Below are 21,604 nucleotides of genomic sequence, written 5' to 3'. Positions count from 1 at the left end.
TTTTTATTGTGAGGCAGTTGCAGGAGAAGTATATGGAGATCATCCCATCCCTATTCCCATCATCTTTCGCAATTCATCATTTGTCTTCCTCTCTCTCAACGATACTCCGCACATCCACCGAACCATTCGGATTTCCACCCTTTCCAGCCTTCGTTGCTGCTCTACGTTCATTACCCATGTCTCGCTCCCATAAATCATAACACTTAACCTGATGCCTAACTCATAACCTGATGTCTAACTAATTTCATCCTCGTACTTATTACTGCTCAAAAACATTAATGTGTCCAAACCCACACCAGGTAGTACATACAGAACACTATGCTCAGCATTTCGTGGCCATTTGTATCCGCACGTGTTGTAATACATGACATGCACAGATGGAATGGTAGTCCCAAAAGCCACGTCTTCGTCTTACCCTCCACGCCTATTCTTCCCTTCATCATTCAAGGTCGATTAAAATTGAAACATCCGACAAACTCCTCCAATAATTGCCACCTCATTTCGGACGTTTCGAAGATATTTGATAAGAAGGGTAGAAGCTTTTAGATAGTAATGAGGACAACTGAACTCGCATGTCCAAAGTGAGACCTTGTTATAATGTTGAGACCTTCAAAGTGACATCTCCATTTGTCAATCTCCGTGTAATGGTCTTACAGTTGTGATCCCCCAGGATTAACTTTAGCTGCGACGTCACCTTGCTCCCACCTCTTGCTTGCCAGTGCATTGTGCCGTCTTCCTAACGGTGACGACTAAATTTACATCTCGGCCAACATGGACCAACTTTTAATCACTCATCACAACTCTCTCTTCCTCATACTAGGGCATGCCCGTACGTGGGTGCCCGTTCCTTGCCAAAAAAAAAAAAAAACGCTACCCGTACGCTCTACCCCGCCCGTACGCCCGTAAACAAAAAAAACAACGCTCTTCGCTTCCGCCCTTCGCTCTGGGAGAAATAATGCGCATAAGAAATCGAGAAATTATTATTTTCTCCGGAAGAAATCGAATTACGAACCGTAATGGCGCACGCGCTCGGCTCGGCTCGCAACAACGCGTTCTGTGATTGGCTGCCGGAAGTGAAGTCTTCACTGTCCGGAAGGTCGCAAATCACAGTTACGATGAATCGCAAATTAGTTTTATTTCGTTTTAAAACATAGTTTAACGGCAACATAGTTTTCCAACGTGAAATAAATGAATACGCTCTCAAATGTGCCGTCCGAGGCAGAGTCTGTTCGCCACGTTCGGCACACGTGATAGCTCGCTGCTCTCTGATTGGTTGAATCGTTTTTTGGACATAGCTCGGTAACTACTTGTCCGATTAATATGAAACCTTGAAAAGGCACATCCTCGGGTCCCCAGCAATATACCTGGCAAGTTTAAAGTATATCGGACCCGTGGTTGTCGAGAAACAGCGGTCACAGACATACATACATACATACATACATACATACATACATACATACATACATACACACAGAGATTACTGGAATTATAGATAGATGTGATGATTTCGATTGTTACCATGCTAATTGGCTGGGTGTTGGTACCTCTCTCTACCAGCCATGGCACGTACTTCAGCAAAGGACTTCTGTGGCTCCGTGAGACTGCCTCGATCTGTAAACTTTCCAACCCCGATTTCTGTCAATGGTAAATCCTCCCTTCTGCATTTGGGCATGACCAAATGACCAAATCGTGAAAGTCAAAATCTCTCTAGTCATTCTCAGAGAGCCTCAGTGCCGGAAAGTCTGGCAGTTCACCCAGGCAAACTGGCAGGGACTTTAGGATTGGTATCCTATATCTACCACCCCTGATATTAATTCAGCCTGGAAATTCTTCCACAGAAACCCGCTCTCTCCTATACACAGATTCATCCCATCTCATCTTCGGTTATCATATCCATCCCCCCTTGGTACTCTGAATCCTATGGTGAGGCAGTCGCTTTGAAACAACTGGCATTCTCCTCCTGAAAGGCAAATCCAACTAAAAACAACCTCAGATCATTCCACAAAGCTCGAAACAAGTGTGTGTACTCTCAGGAGAAGCAGTAAATAACACCTGTCCAACCTCAAGATTGAACTTTCAAACTTGACTCCCTCATCTAAAACCTATTGGTTTTAGAGGACGAGGACGACTTGTTACCTCTGCCACCAAAGGTGGTGGAGGTTATGTTTTCACCCCTGTCTGTCTGTTTGTTTGCTACTTGGCAAAAAAACAATTTTTGGACAAGTATGTTGATCACTCCGGTTTGTGTTTGTGTGTTTGTCTGTCCGCTCACATAAACTCGCCTACAGGTCACAATTTTAAACCGATCTTCACGAAACTTCACCAAATGGTAGAGTTTGTAGTCCGATAGAATCTCGTTTTTTTTTAGGTCAAAAGGTCGACATAGGCCAAAGGTCAACCACTCTTTCCAAATCTCTAAAATCCTCGATTTTCATCCGATTGACTTTAAATTTAAATAGGATTAGCATATTAGCTAACTTAATTCAACCACCATATATTTTGAGGTCAACATAGGTCAAAAGGTCAACATAGGCCAAAGGTCAACCGCTTTTTTCAAATTTCTAAAATCCTCAATTTTCATCCGATTAACTTAAAGTTTGAAGACGATTTGCATACAAGGTCACTGAATTGAACCACAAATTATTTTTGAGGTCAAAAGGATGCTCTACTGAATGCCATTGGACTTTGTTTCTCTCTTTGCCAAGTGTTTGTTTGTCTGTAAACAAAATATCTCAAAAAGTTGTGGACGGATTCGGACAGAACCTGGCAGAGATGTAGTGTATGCGACATGCACGAAATTATTAGATTTCGGTGAAGATCCGGATTCGGATAGTAGAATTCTTTAAGTGATTTTTCACCATTGGGAATAGGGCCAAAAACGATACATAGCACAATATCTCAAAATGTTGTGGACGGATTTGGACGAAATTTGGCGCAGCGGTTGTGTGTGTTACAAGGACGAATCGGTTCGAATTTGGTGAAGATCTGAATATGGATTCGGATACGAGAATTATTTAATTTTTAAGTGATTCGTCACCATTGAGAGATTGTGCGAAAAGCGATAAATAACATGATATTTGAAAAATTTGTGGACGAGTTATGACTAAACTCGGTGAATGAGTTGGTTCGGTGACAAGAACAAGCCGATTAGATTTTGTTTGGTTCAGGTCCAAATCCAGATCCGGCCCATCATTGGGATACAAAAGGTAAACTGTTCAGCCTGGCAAAGGTATGCTCTCTTCCGAGTGTCGTTCTAGTTAAGTCTGTCTCTGGAGTATGCTCCCCTCCATACCTTCCCTCACTTCAAATGGCACCATAGCGAACTATCATCTCCTCTCCCTGTCAAGGCTGGAGTGCCCGAAGGCAGTGTTCTTTAACCCCCATCTTATTCCTAATCTTCATCAATGATTTCTCTGGAAATCCTCATCTCTTTGCTGATGACGCCACCCTCTGCCATGGCTTCCCTCATCCTTCAGATAGGCAGGCTGCAGCCTCTTTCCTATTTTCAGACCTTGAGAAAATCACGAGCTGGTCAAACACTTGAATATGTCTTTCAATCCTGGTCTGGCAAACAATCCCATCAAATTTCTGACTAATCCTCTTGATTAAGTTCCGCCACTCAAACGTTTGGGCCTCACTATATCAGACATTATCTTTCGTGGTCAAATCACATTTACAAGTTGGTCTCAAAGCCAGTCTTGACATTTTTATTTAATTTGGCCTTAAATAAACTATAGGTCTCCTCCGTCGTGCAAGGACTTTCCTTGGCACACCTGAACTTTCATCTACTATACCGAGAAGTCCTTCGTCTGCAACATGACTGAGTACTGTTCTCCCCTCTGGACTGGCACCCCTGCCTCGCTCCTTGCTCATCTTGACGTCATGTAAACAAACCAAGGCTTTAAAAAATCAACGGAATTTCCCGTGATGAAGCTGAGTTTCTGGGCCTATCAATTTTAATCCCAAACACGTTTCTGGTATATATATATATGTCTTCTACCGCCTCCTTTCTGGTCTTGCGCCCTCTGACCTGTGTTCCCTAGGTTTGCGGAGGGTGCACGCGGTCTGCCAGTAGCCCACCTTCTGGTGAAACCCCTGAAATCCAGGATCACTGCTCACCTCCACTCATTCGGTCCTCTTTTTTCTCGCCTATGGAACCAACGTTCTCAATCTCTTAAATCTCATTCTTTCCTCGAGGGATTCAAGACAGCTGTTCCTCGCCACCTCAGATCACCCCCCCCCCCCCCCCCATCCACAACATGATATTTTCTACCCCGATTAACCCTCCCCAAGCACACATCTTTACAATTTTCCAGTTTTTCCTCCGTAAGAATTTGCGGATGTTTCCATCCCGTCCACCCCCGTGCCCCCCCCCCCTGTGTTGTCATTCTTCCCCACATGACCACATCTCTTACTTCTCCAAGTCTCCCTCTAATTTGTTCCTCAACCCTGCTGTTGGTGGGTTTCCCCTCTCTCTATTTCCAACGTTCCTTTTGTTCCGTCACATCCTGATCCATGATATGTTCTAGCTCCTCCATGAGCCTTGACATTGTATCCAAAAAGTGCATTGCAACCCGAGCAATAAAATATAAATGAAAAGATGATGGCAAAGTTAATTCCCTCGCCATTTTGTGAGGAGCAGATAATGAGCAAGATTGCTTGCTCTTTGTTGCTGTGACAGCTTTTTAGAGTGCATCACTGCTGCTGTCAAAACCACATTCATAATTATGAACCAGAGCAATGTTAAGCCGAATGAAATGAGGCTCCATCTTCTCCCCATGTCGGCCGAGCCATAAACTGTCACCATGTTGCTTCGCAAGCATGGTGAGGCATCGATGTGTGTGCCATCCCGTGGATGAACGTTACAGCGGGCATCGCATCTGCCAGCTTTAGTTCGGCCCCATTCACATTGCACCAACTTCCAGCAAAATGCCGGCATCTTTCCACCAATTTACTGCTATCTCTTTTATGCGAATGCTTCCTAAAACAAATGCTGGCATTGCATGCAATTGCAATGCATTGTGCAATGCCGATATTCCAACGCCAGCATCTTTTTGATGTGAAAATGGCTTTGGTGGACGCTAAATATCCCATGGTGCCTTTGGCGGAGAATAGACGAGGTAGGGCCGGAACCCTGAACAAATTACAATTTCATGCTCTGACCTTGCAGGGAACACTAATTTAGCGGCATAACTAGACCCCGGCTAATGATGCAACCAACAACCATGCGCTGGATACGAAAGGCACAGATCTGGCACTAAGAGGCAATGGTACCAGTGGGCAGAGTGTGTTGATGAGAACACAGTCTACATCGAACGATATGTACATTGAAGTTTTAAAATATTATAATGTCTTGTGTAGGGGTCGAATATGTGGGGGTTACATCACCTGTCGGTATCACCCACAGACTGTGGAATGTTGTCCTTTAGCACAGCTGACACAGGGATTTAACACACAACCCTTGCTGTTTTACATGTTATTGCACCTAGACACTAGAACAGAGTTGCCAATCCTTCGAAACTTGATCTTACGTCAGCAAGATAAATTTGGCCGACTTGTCTACAGCACTTGTTTTGTTCCTTGCTTTCTACGAGTACAAGCACTGCTCCTTTTGTTATTGCTTGTTTTGCAGCAGCAGCAGTGCTGGTTCAGCTACTGCTCTTACAATTGTTCTTGTTTACCAGTACAGGGAGTTCTGCGATGAAAGCCAGTTCAGCTCACGTTGACAACATCAGTTCTTTTCTCGTGTGCCAAGTTTTTAGGTTCTGAAAAAGCACTCCCATCCAATGATGCTTCGATCACCTGAACTTGGTCTCAAGTGATCCTCGTCACTGCAAGGTATGGATAATATGGTGTATCTTCTGAAATCATGTTAAATTACATCGAGCTGACCTAAGAACTTAAGTCTCTAACAGGTCTACAATATGTCATGTTCATACAGTCCCTGGTTTAGTGTCTGCTAAAAACAAAACCCAGAAGGTACTTCTCTAGGTCGCCATAGCTTTAAGGTCTCATTAAGCCCCATGCAATCTTCAAAAATAAAAGAACAAATATTTTCTGCTGCCTAACTTATTCATCTTGGACCTGAAATGATAACAACAAAAGCACTGCATTGCCTCAAAGACTCTCATTTGCATTCACCATTACATCTTGCCATTTTTGTCGAACTTGAGACATGATCATTGTACCAGATCGATCACGAGTATGCTGCTTGGCCTTCCCGTCCATCTGTCGACAGTTCTGTAGAAGTTCTATTGAAAACTGTTGAATGCCCAGTAGTGAGACTGCAGTCCAGTCAGCTAGTTCGCAGTACGAATGTGGACTATTATTCCCTTCAGTTTCAAACTACACCTGTGCTTCGGCACCTCTCTTCAGCTGATTATGCTAGGGAAGTTGTCAACCTGCACCCAATTTGTGGAATATCCATCTCATGTACACTTGTGCAATGATGTGCACGTATGAAAAGGCCACTATAGCAAGAGGAGCAGAATCGTGTGCAGTATTTTGGTTCTTGAGGAGGAATAGGATTTAAGCTCAGTATAGGCAATCTGTTGTCCTGAGTCCTGTTGTCTCTACTGTGCTGTTAATTATTTACGCTCGCAAACTCACTGCACACCACGTGATAAGATAAACTAAAGAATAATTTCTCACTTTTCTATGAGTCTCGCTTGGAGTCCAGAAAGACATTGCCAAAGCGGCAGACATACCACCCGGGGCCCACGGTTGTCTACAAGGTATTTGTGCTGGAAGAAGATGTAGACTACAGTGGCCAGCACACAATAAAGGAGAGCCATCACACCCACGGCCACAAACATCTGGGCAGCCCCAGGGAGTAAGGAAGAGCCTCGGATAAAAAAGGGTTGTGTTGTAGCACCGGCTCCTGGAGGTCGAACACAGCTGGGCAAACGCACAGACATTGTGGGGAAGCTGTGGGAGACAAAAAAAACGATTACTGTGTATGAAAAATGGTCAACTCATGAAAAATCAGAGGCTACATTGGTCAAGTGGGAATGTGTAGTTACAGTTACGTGAAAAAGTAAGTACACCCCGCGTAAAGTTTTGACTTTTTCAACATATTTCAACATACAGCTATTTGATCTTCATTTCAACAATATTGAAAGATAAAGGTGATATAATATAACAAATATCATGAAACATTTACATTTTGTAGTCCATTGTATAATTTAAATAAACATAAATGCAAATTTCGCATGTGGAAAATGTAAGTACACCCTTGGCTCTAATATGTGGTATTGCCCCCTTTGGCAGAAACAACCTCAAGTAGGCATTTCTTATAACTGTCTACCAGTCTCTGACATTGACTGGGAGAAATTTTTGCCCACTCCTCCATGCATAATTCTTTCAGCTGTGCGATGTTTGAGGGGTTTCTTGCATGCACAGCTCGTTTCAAATCCCCCCACAACATCTCGATGGGCCGGGCTTTGACTTGGCCATTCCAGAACCATCCATTTCTTTCTTTTCAGCCATTCCTTGGTGGATTTACTGGTATGTTTAGGGTCATTGTCATGTTGCAAGGTCCACCTTCGGTTGAGCTTCAACTTTCCGACAGATGGCCTCACATTATCCTCAAGCACCCTCTGGTACAATAAAGAATTCATAGTGGATTCCATGACGGTGAGCTGCCCAGGCCCTGATGCAGCAAAGCTGCCCCAAACCATAATATTTCCACCACCATGCTTTACAGTTGGTATCAGGTTCTTGTGGTCAAATGCTGTCTTTGGTTTTCGCCAAACATGTCTTCTGGTACTGTGGCCAAATAGCTCTACCTTTGACTCATCTGTCCAGAGCACATTGTTCCAGAAGTGCTAATCTTTGCCTCGGTGTTCATTGGCAAACTTTAGTCTTGCCCTGATGTTTTTTCTGGACAGCAAAGGTTTCCTCCTGGCACACCTCCCATGTGGATCAAATTTGTGCAGCCTCTTTCTAATGGTAGACTCGTGCACTTTGACATCAACAGTGGCAAGAGCTACCTGTAGGTCCCGTGATGACATTCTGGGGTTCTTGGAGACTTCTTTCAGCATCTTGCGGTCTGCTCTCGGGCTGAACTTGCTGGGGCGGCCTGGCTTGAACAAGTTGGCAGTTGTTTGGAATCTTCTCCACTTGGAGATGATCTTCCGGACAGTCGAATGATTGATTTCAAATTGTTTGGAGATCTTTTTAAATCCCTTCCCAGACTCGTAGGCATCTATAACCTTCTTTCTGAAGGCCTCAGAGAGCTCTTTTGATCTAGGCATGGTGACGCCACACACTTCAACAACAAAGAGCAAACCAAACTAAATGTCTGAGGTTTAAATAAGACAGGTTCCTCCAAGATCCTCTCTAACGATGTTCCAATCATTTTCACCTGAGCTGGTGCACCTGATTCTAATTTTAGGTATTTGAAGTAGTGATAAATGTGGGGGTGTACTTACTTTTTCCACATGCGAAATTTGCATTTATGTTTATTTAAATTATACAATGGACAAAAAAATGTAAATGTTTCATGATATTTGTTATATTATATCACCTTTATCTGTCAATATTGTTGAAATGAAGATCAAATAGCTGTATGTTGAAATATGTTGAAAAAGTCAAAACTTTACATGGGGTGTACTTACTTTTTGACGTGACTGTATATTACAACGTTTTTAAAACCAGATAATGATGTACAATGTTTCATGATCGTACGTGATGATGTAAATTCCGACAAGTTAAGGATCATACATTCAAAATACGGTACTATGCTCAGATTAATCGGTTTTGATCATCGTCTTCATTTTAATTTAATTTCACATTGAGTGTGTCATTGGTTGTTATCTCCATATGCGAGTTTCAGAAGGTGGAACGGAGTCCTCCCAGGACTCGAAGTATCCACCTTTGTTTCAGTAAGAGATCACGATTCACGGACCAAGATGTGAAGTTTGTTGTTATCAAAGTTTTGTTCTGAGGCTTCCTTTCAGGATTGTCACGTAGCCCCGGACAGCTTCCGACTGTAGTTTGTTTGTAGTAATCTTCACAGGAATGTTTTGTTAAGGTCATAAGGTTCTTCTTCATCATTCCCGTTGCTTCGATTTATATCACTGGTGATATTTTGGTATTTTTCAGCTTCCAGCATCTTTTCACTTCATTTTTTTAGATCCTGATATTTGGTCATTGTCTTGATTTTTGTGTTGTTTAGACCAAAATCACTGGGTTCTGACACCTCAATTAGCAAGGCCGTCTTTTTTGTACATAAGTACTCTATCCAGTCACTCTTCCATGTTCACACTCAAATGGGATAATCAGGTTGTACTGTGAGCGTTACTTTCTTGTTTTTTAATGATTGCTTTTGGTTCACGTTTCCATGACTTTTCTGAAACAGGGATATTGAATTTTTTGCAGATGTGCCAATTGATTACTCCACATATTTTGTTGTGACTTTGTGTGTAAAGCTGTTCTGACATGAGTTTTTTTTACATCCCAAGAGGAGGTGATTCATGCTTTCTGTTTCTACCTTGCAGAACGTATACTTTGTTGTTCAGTGTGAAGAGCTTAAGTCATCCATGTACAGTAGATGTGCCTGTCAAGTTGGACATTCTTTTATTAGATGTTAGGATGAATCCATGTCCTTGCTCATGGGGGGGGGGGGGGGGGGGGAAGGGGCTATTACCCTTGAAGATAACACGTCGTATTTTCACTCTTGGTATTTCGATGTTTCCTTCCAAATGTTGCAGTATCAATGTGGTATTCCAGAGTCCATTGCTTTCTTAATCAGTTTGGTTATTTGAGGGTTGATTTTGTACAATTACATGCATTTTATTATCTGTGAATGTGGAACAATATCAAAAGCCTTTTTGTAGTCAATTCAGGCTATGGACAATTTGGTTCTTAATGTTTTGCTGTTTGTGAGTATTGCCTTGTTTTGCAGAAGGTTGTCTTTAACTCCATAGCATCCTCTCAGGAAGGTGCTACCTTCTGTGAGCCACTCATCCATTGCCTTTTCCTCTTGGATAGGTTTGTTCAATGCTCAAGTTTAGTGGTGATTGTGGAGAGTATCTAGTTGCTTTCGCCACAAATTTGGAATTCCACCTGGGCCTGGACTTTTAATGCGGCATTTTTGCATGTTTTTGAAATGTCTTTTTATTATTATTCATCAAATATCACTTGAGGAATTTCCCTTAGATGTTTCTTTTTCTTTTCCAAGTTTCAGATGCAGTCCACCTCTATGTTGTGTTGCTTTGGTTCTTCCTAGATGACTTTCCAAAAATCTTCAAGTTTACCTGTCTCGGGGGGGGGGGGGGGGGGGACTTGATACATTTTGCTTGCATTTCCCTTGTTCACAGTAGAAAATTTTTTCGTGTCATTTTCGAACATCTGGTTCTTGTTTTATCCTGCTGTTGCCTTGGTCGTTTTTTTTTAAATCTTCCTTGCTATTATTTCTCAAACATCTCAAAGTCTGTCTTCAATTTAACTTTTTTTTTTTTTTTTGGGGTTCCCTTCTTTAGCTTTGGGCTTCGGTTTTATCTTACAAATTGCTGTATATGTCCTGTTTCCTTTCTCAGTTGTTACCTCTGCCACCGTAGGTGAATGGGGGTTATGTTTCACCCGTCTGTTCGTCTGTCTGTTTTTGAACATGATACCTCAAAAGGTTGTGTACGGATTCAGACAAAATTTGGTGGAGAGGTTGTGTATGTGACACCGACAAAATGATTAGATTTTGGAGAAAATTTTGATCTGGACCTAAGAGTTTTTTAAGTGATTCTTCACTATTGAGAGATCAGGCAAAAACAATATATGGCAAGATATCTCAAAAAGTTATGGACAGATTCGGACGAAACTTGGTGGACAGGTTGAATGTGTGACAAGGATGATTCAATTTGATTCTAGTGAAAATCCGAATGCGGATATTAGAAAGTGATTCTTCACCATTGAGTGATAGAGCGGAAAACGATATATAACATGATATTTTAAAACGTTGTGGACGACTTATGACAAAACGAGGTGGATGAGTTGGAAAAGTGACAAGAACAAGCCGATTCAATTTTGCTTCAGGTCAGGATCCAGATATGGCCTATCAGTGGCATACAAAATGTACACTGGTCAGCCTGGCGGCGGTATGCTCTCAACCGAGTGCCGTTCTAGTTCTCTCTGTGCCATTAGTGCGTTTCCATGATCGTGCTTGGTTTACGTCTGTAGGGCCTGGTTTATTCTTCTTCCTTGTTTTCTGTAAGTCTTCCTGTTACTTTTTCTGGAATGAGCAGTGTCGCTGAAAAGCACACAGTATTGACTTCCTTTAAGGGGGATGATTTTGGTATAATTTTACCAATTGATCGTTTGGTTCTCGTTCTCTATGCAATAGACTTGTGGTCTTTCTCTGAGTAGTGGCAGTCTTATCTCTTCTACTCTGTTGGCCAGCTCTTCTTCCAATCAACAATGCTCTCTTCTTCCTGCTGATCATCATTTGGCATTCCCATTTTCATCCCCTCCATCTGTGTAAGTAGTGCCTGGTCCATGTCAGTGGGTTTGTTCCACTCCCTGTCCAGGGATGGGCCCATATCCCCTCCCTTGTATCTGCCACTGAGTCGCTGGTGTCGCACCTCTATGGTCATATCCCCACCAACCCTCTGTCCACCCTGGGTTCCCATCCTCATAATATATATTCTGCTGCTTGGCTTCTGGCCCTGTTATTAGGTTTCCTCTACAATTACATTGTAGAGGAATACCTTTTGGTTTTTCCTCGAGTTTTTCTTATTATTATTCTTCCACCTTATTTTCACCTCCGAAAATTTAAAATTAATGTTTTCAGCAACCGTTAGTCCGATTGACAATAATTTTTCAACAAATGATCGGCTGGGCACATATGAATTTTGTACTGCTAAATATGACGTCATAGGTCACGTGGTATGGGCGCCATCTTGGAAAACACCTTCAAATTTCCCCCTTTATATCTCCGAAACGGCTCAATGGAAAAAATGGACTCATGGCTCATTCTAAAGAACTGCAATGGGACCAAAAAACGTGTTTATTTAGTATATTAAAAGTGCCAACATTACGAGGTTAGAATTCGACAAATAGACCCCTTGCTCCCACGAATATGATCTGTTTTAAATAACCTTCGTTAAAAAAAACTCAGAATGCAGAAAATTTTGACGTCATACGTCACATAGTTCGGCCGCCATATTGTTTTTCGTGAAAACACTAAAACCCATTTTTCTCAGCAACGGCTGAACAGATCGAACCCAAACTTGGCATGCATAATCGCATATCCATGATGAACAAAAAGTTCAGCGATCATGACGTCATGTGTCACATGATTTCGGAGTTCTGACGTTTTAAAGCATAAACCTAAAATGCCATCTCCTCCATAATTTGTGAGGATATCGAGTGGAAACTTTACACAAATGTTCCCCATGGGGGGGGGGGGGAGGGGGAGTTAAAACGTTACTTGAGAAGTTTCAATAAGTCACATGGTTTGGCCGCAATAAATAATTGAAGGAAAATCATTTTAAAAAACCTTCTATCTCTTGAACGGCTGCATTGATCGACTTGAAATATTAATGCAATGTAGCTCTCATCAAGCAGAATAAGTGTTTAAATTTCAACATGATTAGTTGTACTGTCTCAAAGTTAGAAGTCGTTATTGTTGAAAGAAGAAGAACCGCAACACTATTTCTTATCAGGCCATGTGACTCAATGTAAAACTGCCATTTTTCAGAATTATTTCCTTTAAAAATTATTTTCTCTGCAATAATTGAACCGATTGACAGGAAATTTTCACTATTGGAGCGACTCGGCCTGCAGAACATTTTAATAGCAATTATGACGTCACAGGTCACGTGGTGCTGGCGCCATCTTAGAAAAACCGAAAACATTTGCATCTCTTTTTCTCAAAAAGCGCTGGACAGACAAAATTGACACATGTCTCATTGTAAATAACTCTCCATGGAGAATAACCCATGTGAATGATGATATCATAGGTTATGGTTATGGTTATCATCGGTCATAGGTTATACTGTTATGACGTCATAATTCGACAAGTACAAAACTTCATCCGATCAGGATGAAATTCCTTGAGCATCATATAGGGATAAATTTATGGAGAAAAATAATAATAATGTGAAAGCGGGGTTTTTATGAAGTTATGAAGTGTGTGTGTGTGTGTGTGTGTGTGTGTGTGTGTGTGTGTGTGTGTGTGTGTGTGTGTGTGTGTGTGTGCGCATGCACGCGCACATGTGTGTGTATGATAGAGAAAAAAATAATGTGAAAGCGGGGTTGTATCAAAGCGGGGTTGTATCAAAGCGGGGTTGTATCAAAGCGGGGTTGTATCAAAGCGGGGTTGTATCAAAGCGGGGTTGTATCAAAGCGGGGTTGTATCAAAGCGGGGTTGTATCAAAGCGGGGTTGTATCAAAGCGGGGTTGTATCAAAGCGGGGATGTATCAAAGCGGGGTTGTATCAAAGTGGGGTTGTATCAAAGCGGGGTTGTATCAAAGCGGGGTTGTATCAAAGCGGGGTTGTATCAAAGCGGGGTTGTATCACAGCAGGGTTGTATCAAAGTGGGGTTGTATCAAAGCGGGGTTGTATCAAAGCATGTCCAATGAAAGTGGAGTTGTATCCAAGTGGGGTTGTATCCAAGTAGGGTTATATCAAAAGTGGGGTTATATCAAAAGCGGGGTTATATGAAAGCGGGAAGGCGGAGGAAACCGGTCATCACTACCAGCAGTTGTAAAGTGGCAGTTCTAGTTTCTTTTATTATACTTCTAATCAGGAATTTATGGGATGGTGATGCAACATTTTCAAACGTGTGATAAGGCTCCGACTCTATTCTGGTGGAGCTTTCTAGTGCGTGCCTGTGTGTGTGCGGGTGTGCCTGTTTTGTTTTGTTTTTTCTCTATATAATAGACATGGGAATCAAAAGGCTTGATGAGCAATTTTGTTAATTGGGAACATTTTAGCCCGTTGATGTTTATTTTTAGAAGGTCAAATTATGTATACGTTGCATTGACTCCACAACCTTGTTCTTGTTTGTGAAGATTTTGCAAAAAGAAAGCAATACGAGACAAAAATAAGAAGAATCCTATTTGCAAGTTTGTGATTAACAATAACAGGAGTGCAAAAGAGTAAGTTGTGCAAAAGTTGTCATTCCATTTATATGATGTTTTTTATTAACTCACCTGGAACGAAGTTCCGTCAGTCCGTCTGTCCATCCGTCCGTCCGTCCATAAACATTTGAAACTTCTTCTCCAAAACCGCTGATGGGATTGCGACCAAATTTGGCACAAATTATATTTGTTGTGTTGTGACTAAAGTTTGTTCACGGCATTAAAAAAAATGTGGTCGAACGGGGTCTACCGGGGGTCAAAGTGCATCTAGGTTTGACGGCCCCCCCACCCCCCCCCCCCCCCCAAGATAGGAATTTGCTTTTTTCTCTGAAACTACACACAATATTTGGATGAAACTTGACCACAACCTTCATCACCTGAGCGTGATGTACCAAAACTTGTTCACGGCATTTTTAAAAAATTGGGCCGTGAGGGGTGTATGGGGAGTGTTGTCCCCCAAAATAGGAATTTGCTTTTTCCTCTGAAACTACACACACTATTTCGATGAAACTTAACCACAACCTTCATCACCTGCGATGTATCAATGTTTGTTCTTGGCATTTAAAAAATCTGCCCCTTTGGGGATCTACGGAGGGGTTGCCCCCCAAAATGGGTATTTGCTCTTTTTTCTGAAACTACATACACAATTATTTCAATTAAACTTCATTCACCACAACCTTGAAATGAAACTTCATGAAATGAATGAAACTTCACCCGTGATGTACCAATGTTTGTTCAAGGCTGAAAAATTGGGGTCTGAGGAGGTATACAGGATGACGGGGGGGGGGGGGGTGGAGGGGGGTAGGGGATGCCCCCAAAATAGGTATTTTTTTGTTTGTTTGTTTAAAGTCATGATTATTGTTAGGGTGAGATTATTATTGCCAGGTGAGCGCCAGGGGTATTGCCCCAATGTTTGGGAACATGGTGACAGTCCAACAGGATTGTGCATAGGTTGGACGCTTTCCTCTGGGGTCTCTAGTCTGGCTTTGGGTTCGAATCCCAACTAGCTGCATAGGGTGGGAGTTGCATCGCAAAATACGTCTTCAGGCAGAGGATTTGGAGGGAGAGACAGAGAGAGACAGAGAGACAGAGAGACAGAGAGACGAGAGAGAGAGAGAGAGAGAGAGAGAGAGAGAGAGAGAGAGAGAGAGAGAGAGAGAGAGAGAGAGAGAGAGAGAGAGAATACACTGACAAAGTATTTACCTGAAGGGAAATTCAACAGGGACGTGGATAATGCTAGGAGGTGCCGATTGGTTCTTGCAATGCACCATGATGGTCACCTGTCCGTGGTATCCACAGCATGTTGCAAACGCGAAGATCGCAAAAATCTTTGAATTGGACACGGGAACAAAGGTCAATGGGAGAAGATAAGAGATACAAGCGTGAAAATGCTCACATTTGTTGTGCACTGCATTGGACAGAATCACACCAGAACACACACACACACACACACACACACACACACACACACACACACACACACACACACACCATGTGATCCTGAGTTTGCTTTGAAAATAACCTTTTTGTTTTGTCCTAATTTCCCTCCTCCTTTTTATCCCATGCACATGTTTGCTCTAAAGCTTTAGGGATTTACAGTTCATTAAAAATGTCAAAACTTTAGTCTGTGATAAATTTTCAGAAAAATGAAAGATAAAATGCACTGATTGGAGATTTTAAATATATATCTTCCTTCATCTTGCACTCCAAACATGCATGAAACAGTATAATTATATAACCTGCACAACCTCAACTAAAACGAACAGAGATTGCAGACATTCGCCAGGATTGGTTTTGTGTGGTGCATTTTGTGTGGTGCATTTTGTGTGGTGCATTTTGTGTGGTGTATTTTGTGTGGTGTATTTTGTGTGGTGTATTTTGTGTGGTGTATTTTGTGTGGTGCATTTTGTGTGGTGTATTTTGTGTGGTGTATTTTGTGTGGTGTATTTTGTGTGGTGTATTTTGTGTGGTGTATTTTGTGTGGTGTATTTTGTGTGGTGTATTTTGTGTGGTGTATTTTGTGTGGTGCATTTTGTGTGGTGCATTTTGTGTGGTGTATTTTGTGTGGTGTATTTTGTGTGGTGCATTTTGTGTGGTGTATTTGTGTGGTGTATTTTGTGTGGTGTATTTTGTGTGGTGTATTTTGTGTGGTGTATTTTGTGTGGTGTATTTTGTGTGGTGTATTTTAGTGTGGTGCATTTGTGTGTATTTTGTGTGTATTTTGTGTGGTGTATTTTATGTGGTGTATTTTGTGTGGTGTATTTTGTGTGGTGCATTTTGTGTGGTGCATTTTGTGTGGTGTATTTTGTGTGGTGTATTTTGTGTGGTGTATTTTGTGTGGTGTATTTTGTGTGGTGTATTTTGTGTGGTGTATTTTTGTGTGGTGCATTTTGTGTGTATTTTGTGTGTATTTTGTGTGGTGTATTTTGTGTGGTGTATTTTGTGTGGTGTATTTTTGTGTGGTGCATTTTGTGTGTATTTTGTGTGTATTTTGTGTGTATTTTGTGTGGTGTATTTTATGTGGTGTATTTTATGTGGTGTATTTTATGTGGTGTATTTTGTGTGGTGCATTTTGTGTGGTGCATTTTGTGTGGTGCATTTTGTGTGGTATATTTTGTGTGGTGTATTTTATGGTGCATTTTGAGTGGTGTATTTTGTGTGGTGCATTTTGTGTGGTGTATGTGTTGGTGTTGTATGTAGATGATGCATTGACGACAGGTTTATATTCATATACGGCAGGCAAATAGATCTTTTCGATATTCATCTTTAGAGTTATCTACACGCTCCAATTGTATGTATTTTATACACATACTCACATTCTTAATAGTACATCCTTTATCGACATACTCACATTGTAATAGTATGTACTTTATAGACGTGCTCACATTGTAATAGTATGTACTTTATAGACGTGCTCGCATTGTAATAGTATGTACTGTATAGATGTGCTCGGATTGTAATAGAATATACTTTATAGACGTGGTCACATTGTAATAGGATGCACTTTATAGACGTGGTCGCATTGTAATAGTATGTACTTCATAGACTTGCTCGCATTGTAATAGTATGTACTTTATAGACGTGCTCACATTGTAATAGTATGTACTTTATAGACGTACTCGCATTGTAATAGTATGTACTGTACTTTATCAGCATACTCACATTGTAATAGTATGTACTGTATAGATGTGCTCGGATTGTAATAGAATATACTTTATAGACGTGGTCACATTGTAATAGGATGCACTTTATAGACGTGGTCACATTGTAATAGTATGTACTTCATAGACTTGCTCGCATTGTAATAGTATGTACTTTATAGACGTGCTCGCATTGTAATAATATGTATTTTATGGACGTGCTCGCATTGTAATCGTATGTACTTTATAGACCTGGTCGCATTGTAATAGTATGTACTTTATAGACGTGCTCGCATTGTAATAGTATGTACTTTATAGGCGTGCTCGCATTGTAATAGTATGTACTTTATAGACGTGCTGACATTGTAATAGTATGTACTTTATAGGCGTGCTCGCATTGTAATAGTATGTACTTTATAGACGTGGTCGCATTGTAATAGTATGTACTTTATCGACGTGGTCGCATTGTAATAGTATGTACTTTATAGACGTGCTGACATTGGAATAGTATGTACTTTATAGACGTGGTCGCATTGTAATAGTATGTACTTTATAGACGTGGTCACATTGTAATAGTATGTACTTTATAGACGTGGTCGCATTGTAATAGTATGTACTTTATAGACATACTCACATTGAAAAAAGTATGCACTTTTCGGCGTGCTCGCATTGTAATAGTATGTACTTTATAGACGTGGTCGCATTGTAATAGTATGTACTTTATAGACGTGGTCGCATTGTAATAGTATGCACTTTATAGGCGTGCTCGCATTGTAATAGTATGTACTTTATAGACGTGGTCGCATTGTAATAGTATGTACTTTATAGACATGCTCGCATTGTAATAGTATGTACTTTATAGACATGCTGACATTGTAATAGTATGTACTTTATAGACGTGGTCGCATTGTAATAGTATGTAATTTATAGACGTGGTCGCATAGTAATAGTATGTACTTTATAGACATGCTGACATTGTAATAGTATGCACTTTATAGGCGTGCTCGCATTGTAATAGTATGTACTTTATAGACGTGGTCGCATTGTAATAGTATGTACTTTATAGACGTGCTCGCATTGTAATAGTATGTACTTTATAGACATACTCACATTGTAATAGTATGTACTTTATAGACATGCTGACATTGTAATAGTATGTACTTTATAGACGTGGTCGCATTGTAATAGTATGTACTTTATAGACGTGCTGACAATGGAATGGTGTGTACTTTATAGACGTGGTCGCATTGTAATAGTATGTACTTTATAGACGTGGTCGCATTGTAATAGTATGTACTTTATAGACGTGGTCGCATTGTAATCGTATGTACTTCATAGACGTGGTCGCATTGTAATAGTATGTACTTTATAGACATACTCACATTGTAATAGTATGCACTTTTCGGCGTGCTCGCATTGTAATAGTATGTACTTTATGCTCGCATTGTAATAGTATGTACTTTATAGACGTGGTCGCATTGTTATAGTATGCACGTTATAGGCGTGCTCGCATTGTAATAGTATGTACTTTATAGACGTGGTCGCATTGTAATAGTATGTACTTTATAGACGTGGTCGCATTGTAATAGTATGCACTTTATAGGCGTGCTCGCATTGTAATAGTATGTACTTTATAGACGTGGTCGCATTGTAATAGTATGCACTTTATAGGCGTGCTCGCATTGTAATAGTATGTACTTTATAGACGTGGTCGCATTGTAATAGTATGTACTTTATAGACGTGCTCGCATTGTAATAGTATGTACTTTATAGACATGCTGACATTGGAATAGTATGTACTTTATAGACGTGGTCGCATTGTAATAGTATGTAATTTATAGACATACTCACATTGTAATAGTATGTACTTTATAGACATGCTGACATTGGAATAGTATGTACTTTATAGACGTGGTCGCATTGTAATAGTATGTACTTTATAGACGTGCTCACACTCCATAGACGAATCTGCATTCCTTGTAAATTGTACGAGGGTGAATCTCTTTTCTTTTGATGTACCATACTCTTTACAAAGTGTTGGTGTAGCCGAAGCAATTTATTGGCAAGGCTTATTATTGGGAGGTTTTCTATTGCCTTCCCAGGGTTGTTTATCCACGTTCTGTCCTTTTAAATGCTGAGTATCAAGCAAAGAAGCACCACATATGATTTGTTTTTAAATAAAGTCTTTGGTACAACTTGGACGGGGGTTGACCTACCGACCTCCCAGACTCAAGGCTGATGCTCCAACCATTACGCCATTAAGTCTGATTGAATCTGTTTTAGCAATAAGTAAAGTCCCCTGAGGTGCTCAGCCTCCTCACCATCAGACGTTACTTGGGTTTGACAGATCACACATCTCACTGACTTATAAAATCAGAGAATGGGTGCATGAGCTTGCTTTCCATACAAGTCCTTCCAATATCACTTCTCAATTTCTCATAGCTTCCATGTGAAAAGTGATATTTAAGAACTTATTATTATTTGTCAAAACACTGATGTATGGAGTTCAATGGGGTTTTTACGCTCATTTGTAGGCTACGGATCCTGAGTCATCCTGAGTGTGGTGTGCCTGATCAACGGTGATCAATTATGCTCCCGGATGCTGTAGACTGTAGAGGATGGACCTCTGAGCATCAACGACATTACCCATCAGGTTGAGGCACTCAAGACCTGCTCCATTACCTAAGTATTCTCACACTTCCCTTATGGTCTCGCTTCCCCTCCCCTTAGCATATATATTTTTCTGCAAGCATATAAAAAGCCTCTACACATTCTGAAACTTTTAAATGAAGCAAAATGAACAAAGCTACATCAGTGAAAAGTATCAAGAGGCATGAACCTACGAATGTTAACCAGACCCCCACCCTTCACTTCCAGAAGCCAGCTGCGTGTCCTCGTTGCCACAGGACTGTGACGCATAATCGGAGGATTGTTTCACCACCACAATGTTCTCAAGCCTGAACTTCATGTTAGCCATTTTTACTCACAATAACCCTACATAAGACTCACAAGAGTACCCTACATGAGTTGGTGTTTGCATCAAAATTACCTTGTAAATATTTTCACAACCAAGCTTCACAGGAAAAAAAAAATATATATATATATTGATTCTGAAAGCTATAAAGCATAAGTTGCGCACAATTGGATTCCGATAATAATATTAATAATAATGATAATAATGGATATGCCAGGTCTACTCATCAAGAGATATCCTGTGTTGTAGATATATTCCGACGACGTCTCCTCGCAAAAATGGATCACATTCACGCAATAAATCAGCTTCTCAAAAAATATATAAAGAGCACTAGAACGACACTTGGTAGAGCGCATCCCTCCGCCGGGCTGAACGGCTTTTTTTTTGTATACAAGATCGAGGCTCGTGTAAGAGCTAACATTAATCACACAAACGAAACGAACTGGCACATAAAACATATAATAAAGGGAGCGGTAGACAAGATGGGGAGAGGGGGGAAGCACACAAGCGCAACATTTGAGGGCAGGGACATCGGGAGATCTGTGGGAGGGAGAGGGCTTGGGTGGAGGAGACGTGGGAAGGGGGTGGGGTGCGAGGGAAGGAGGGGGGGGGGTGGGGACTTACGGTTTATGTCCCACTAATAGGCTGGATCTGGATCCGGACCCAAAGCAAAGTCTAATCGGCTTGTTCTTGTCACCTAACCAACTCGTCCACCAAGTTTAGCCATAACAAGTTTAGTGGACAACATAAATTACAAAACTGGCCACCCAGAGAAGACCCTGGAAGAGTCAGGGGTAGAGTAAAGATCAGATGGAGAGATGAAATTGAAAAATGTATTGAAGGCAATGGCCCCACATTGCATCGAATATACGAGTAAAAGAATGGACTATGTTTCGGGAGGTCATCGGCCTGCAGTGGACTAAATAGGGCTGATGAGGTCAAGTCAAGTAAATAATATATTCTTCTTCTTCAATGACCGAAATACTCCCACCTTGATTCTCAGAATATGATTGATCTCAGAATCAGAATATGATCTCAGAATATGATTCTCCGAATCATTGGAATCTCCCGCGATGAAGCTAACTCCGAGGGCCTTTCACTCTCTCACCGCAGGCAGGTTGGTGGTCTTTCTGTCTTCTACCGACTCCTCTCCAGCCTTGCCCCCCCCCCACCCCCCCCACCTCTGTCTGTGCTCTTTCCCCGAAATATTTATTCAGGATGCACAAGATCTGCCAGCAACCCTCTTCTGGTGAAACTGCCAAAATCAAGACTCTCTGCTCACCTTCACTCCTTCATTCCTCTTTTCTCCCACCTCTGGAACAAACTCCCTCACTCTCTTCAATCACACTCCTCCCTCCAGGTCTTTAAAACAGCTGATCACCACCATCTCTTGTCTTCCCCCATCCAAAAC

General features: G+C 41.2%; 1 protein-coding gene across 8 annotated transcripts in view; it reads right to left on the bottom strand.

Moving 5' to 3' along the window:
• The window catches only part of LOC137438026 (synaptoporin-like), an 83,911-nt gene that overhangs the window by 9,533 nt on the left and 52,774 nt on the right, over positions 1-21,604 (bottom strand). For 6 of the 8 annotated variants that reach the window (XM_078766653.1, XM_068132892.2, XM_068132888.2 and 3 more), the window contains exons 2-3: positions 15,283-15,407; positions 6,708-6,927 (exon numbers count right to left, since the gene is read on the bottom strand). In XM_078766653.1, the coding sequence (XP_078622779.1) occupies positions 6,708-6,927; positions 15,283-15,350 (288 nt within the window). In that variant the 5' untranslated portion in view covers positions 15,351-15,407. The remainder of the gene's footprint in view (positions 1-6,707; positions 6,928-15,282; positions 15,408-21,604) is intronic. The other 2 variants (XM_068132891.2, XM_078766654.1) reach the window with 1 other exon arrangement.

Source organism: Myxine glutinosa, chromosome 12 (assembly GCF_964187855.1).
Source record: "Myxine glutinosa chromosome 12, kmMyxGlut1.1, whole genome shotgun sequence".
NCBI classification, from domain to species: Eukaryota; Metazoa; Chordata; class Myxini; order Myxiniformes; family Myxinidae; genus Myxine; species Myxine glutinosa.
This window is presented reverse-complemented; position numbering and strand designations above follow the sequence as displayed.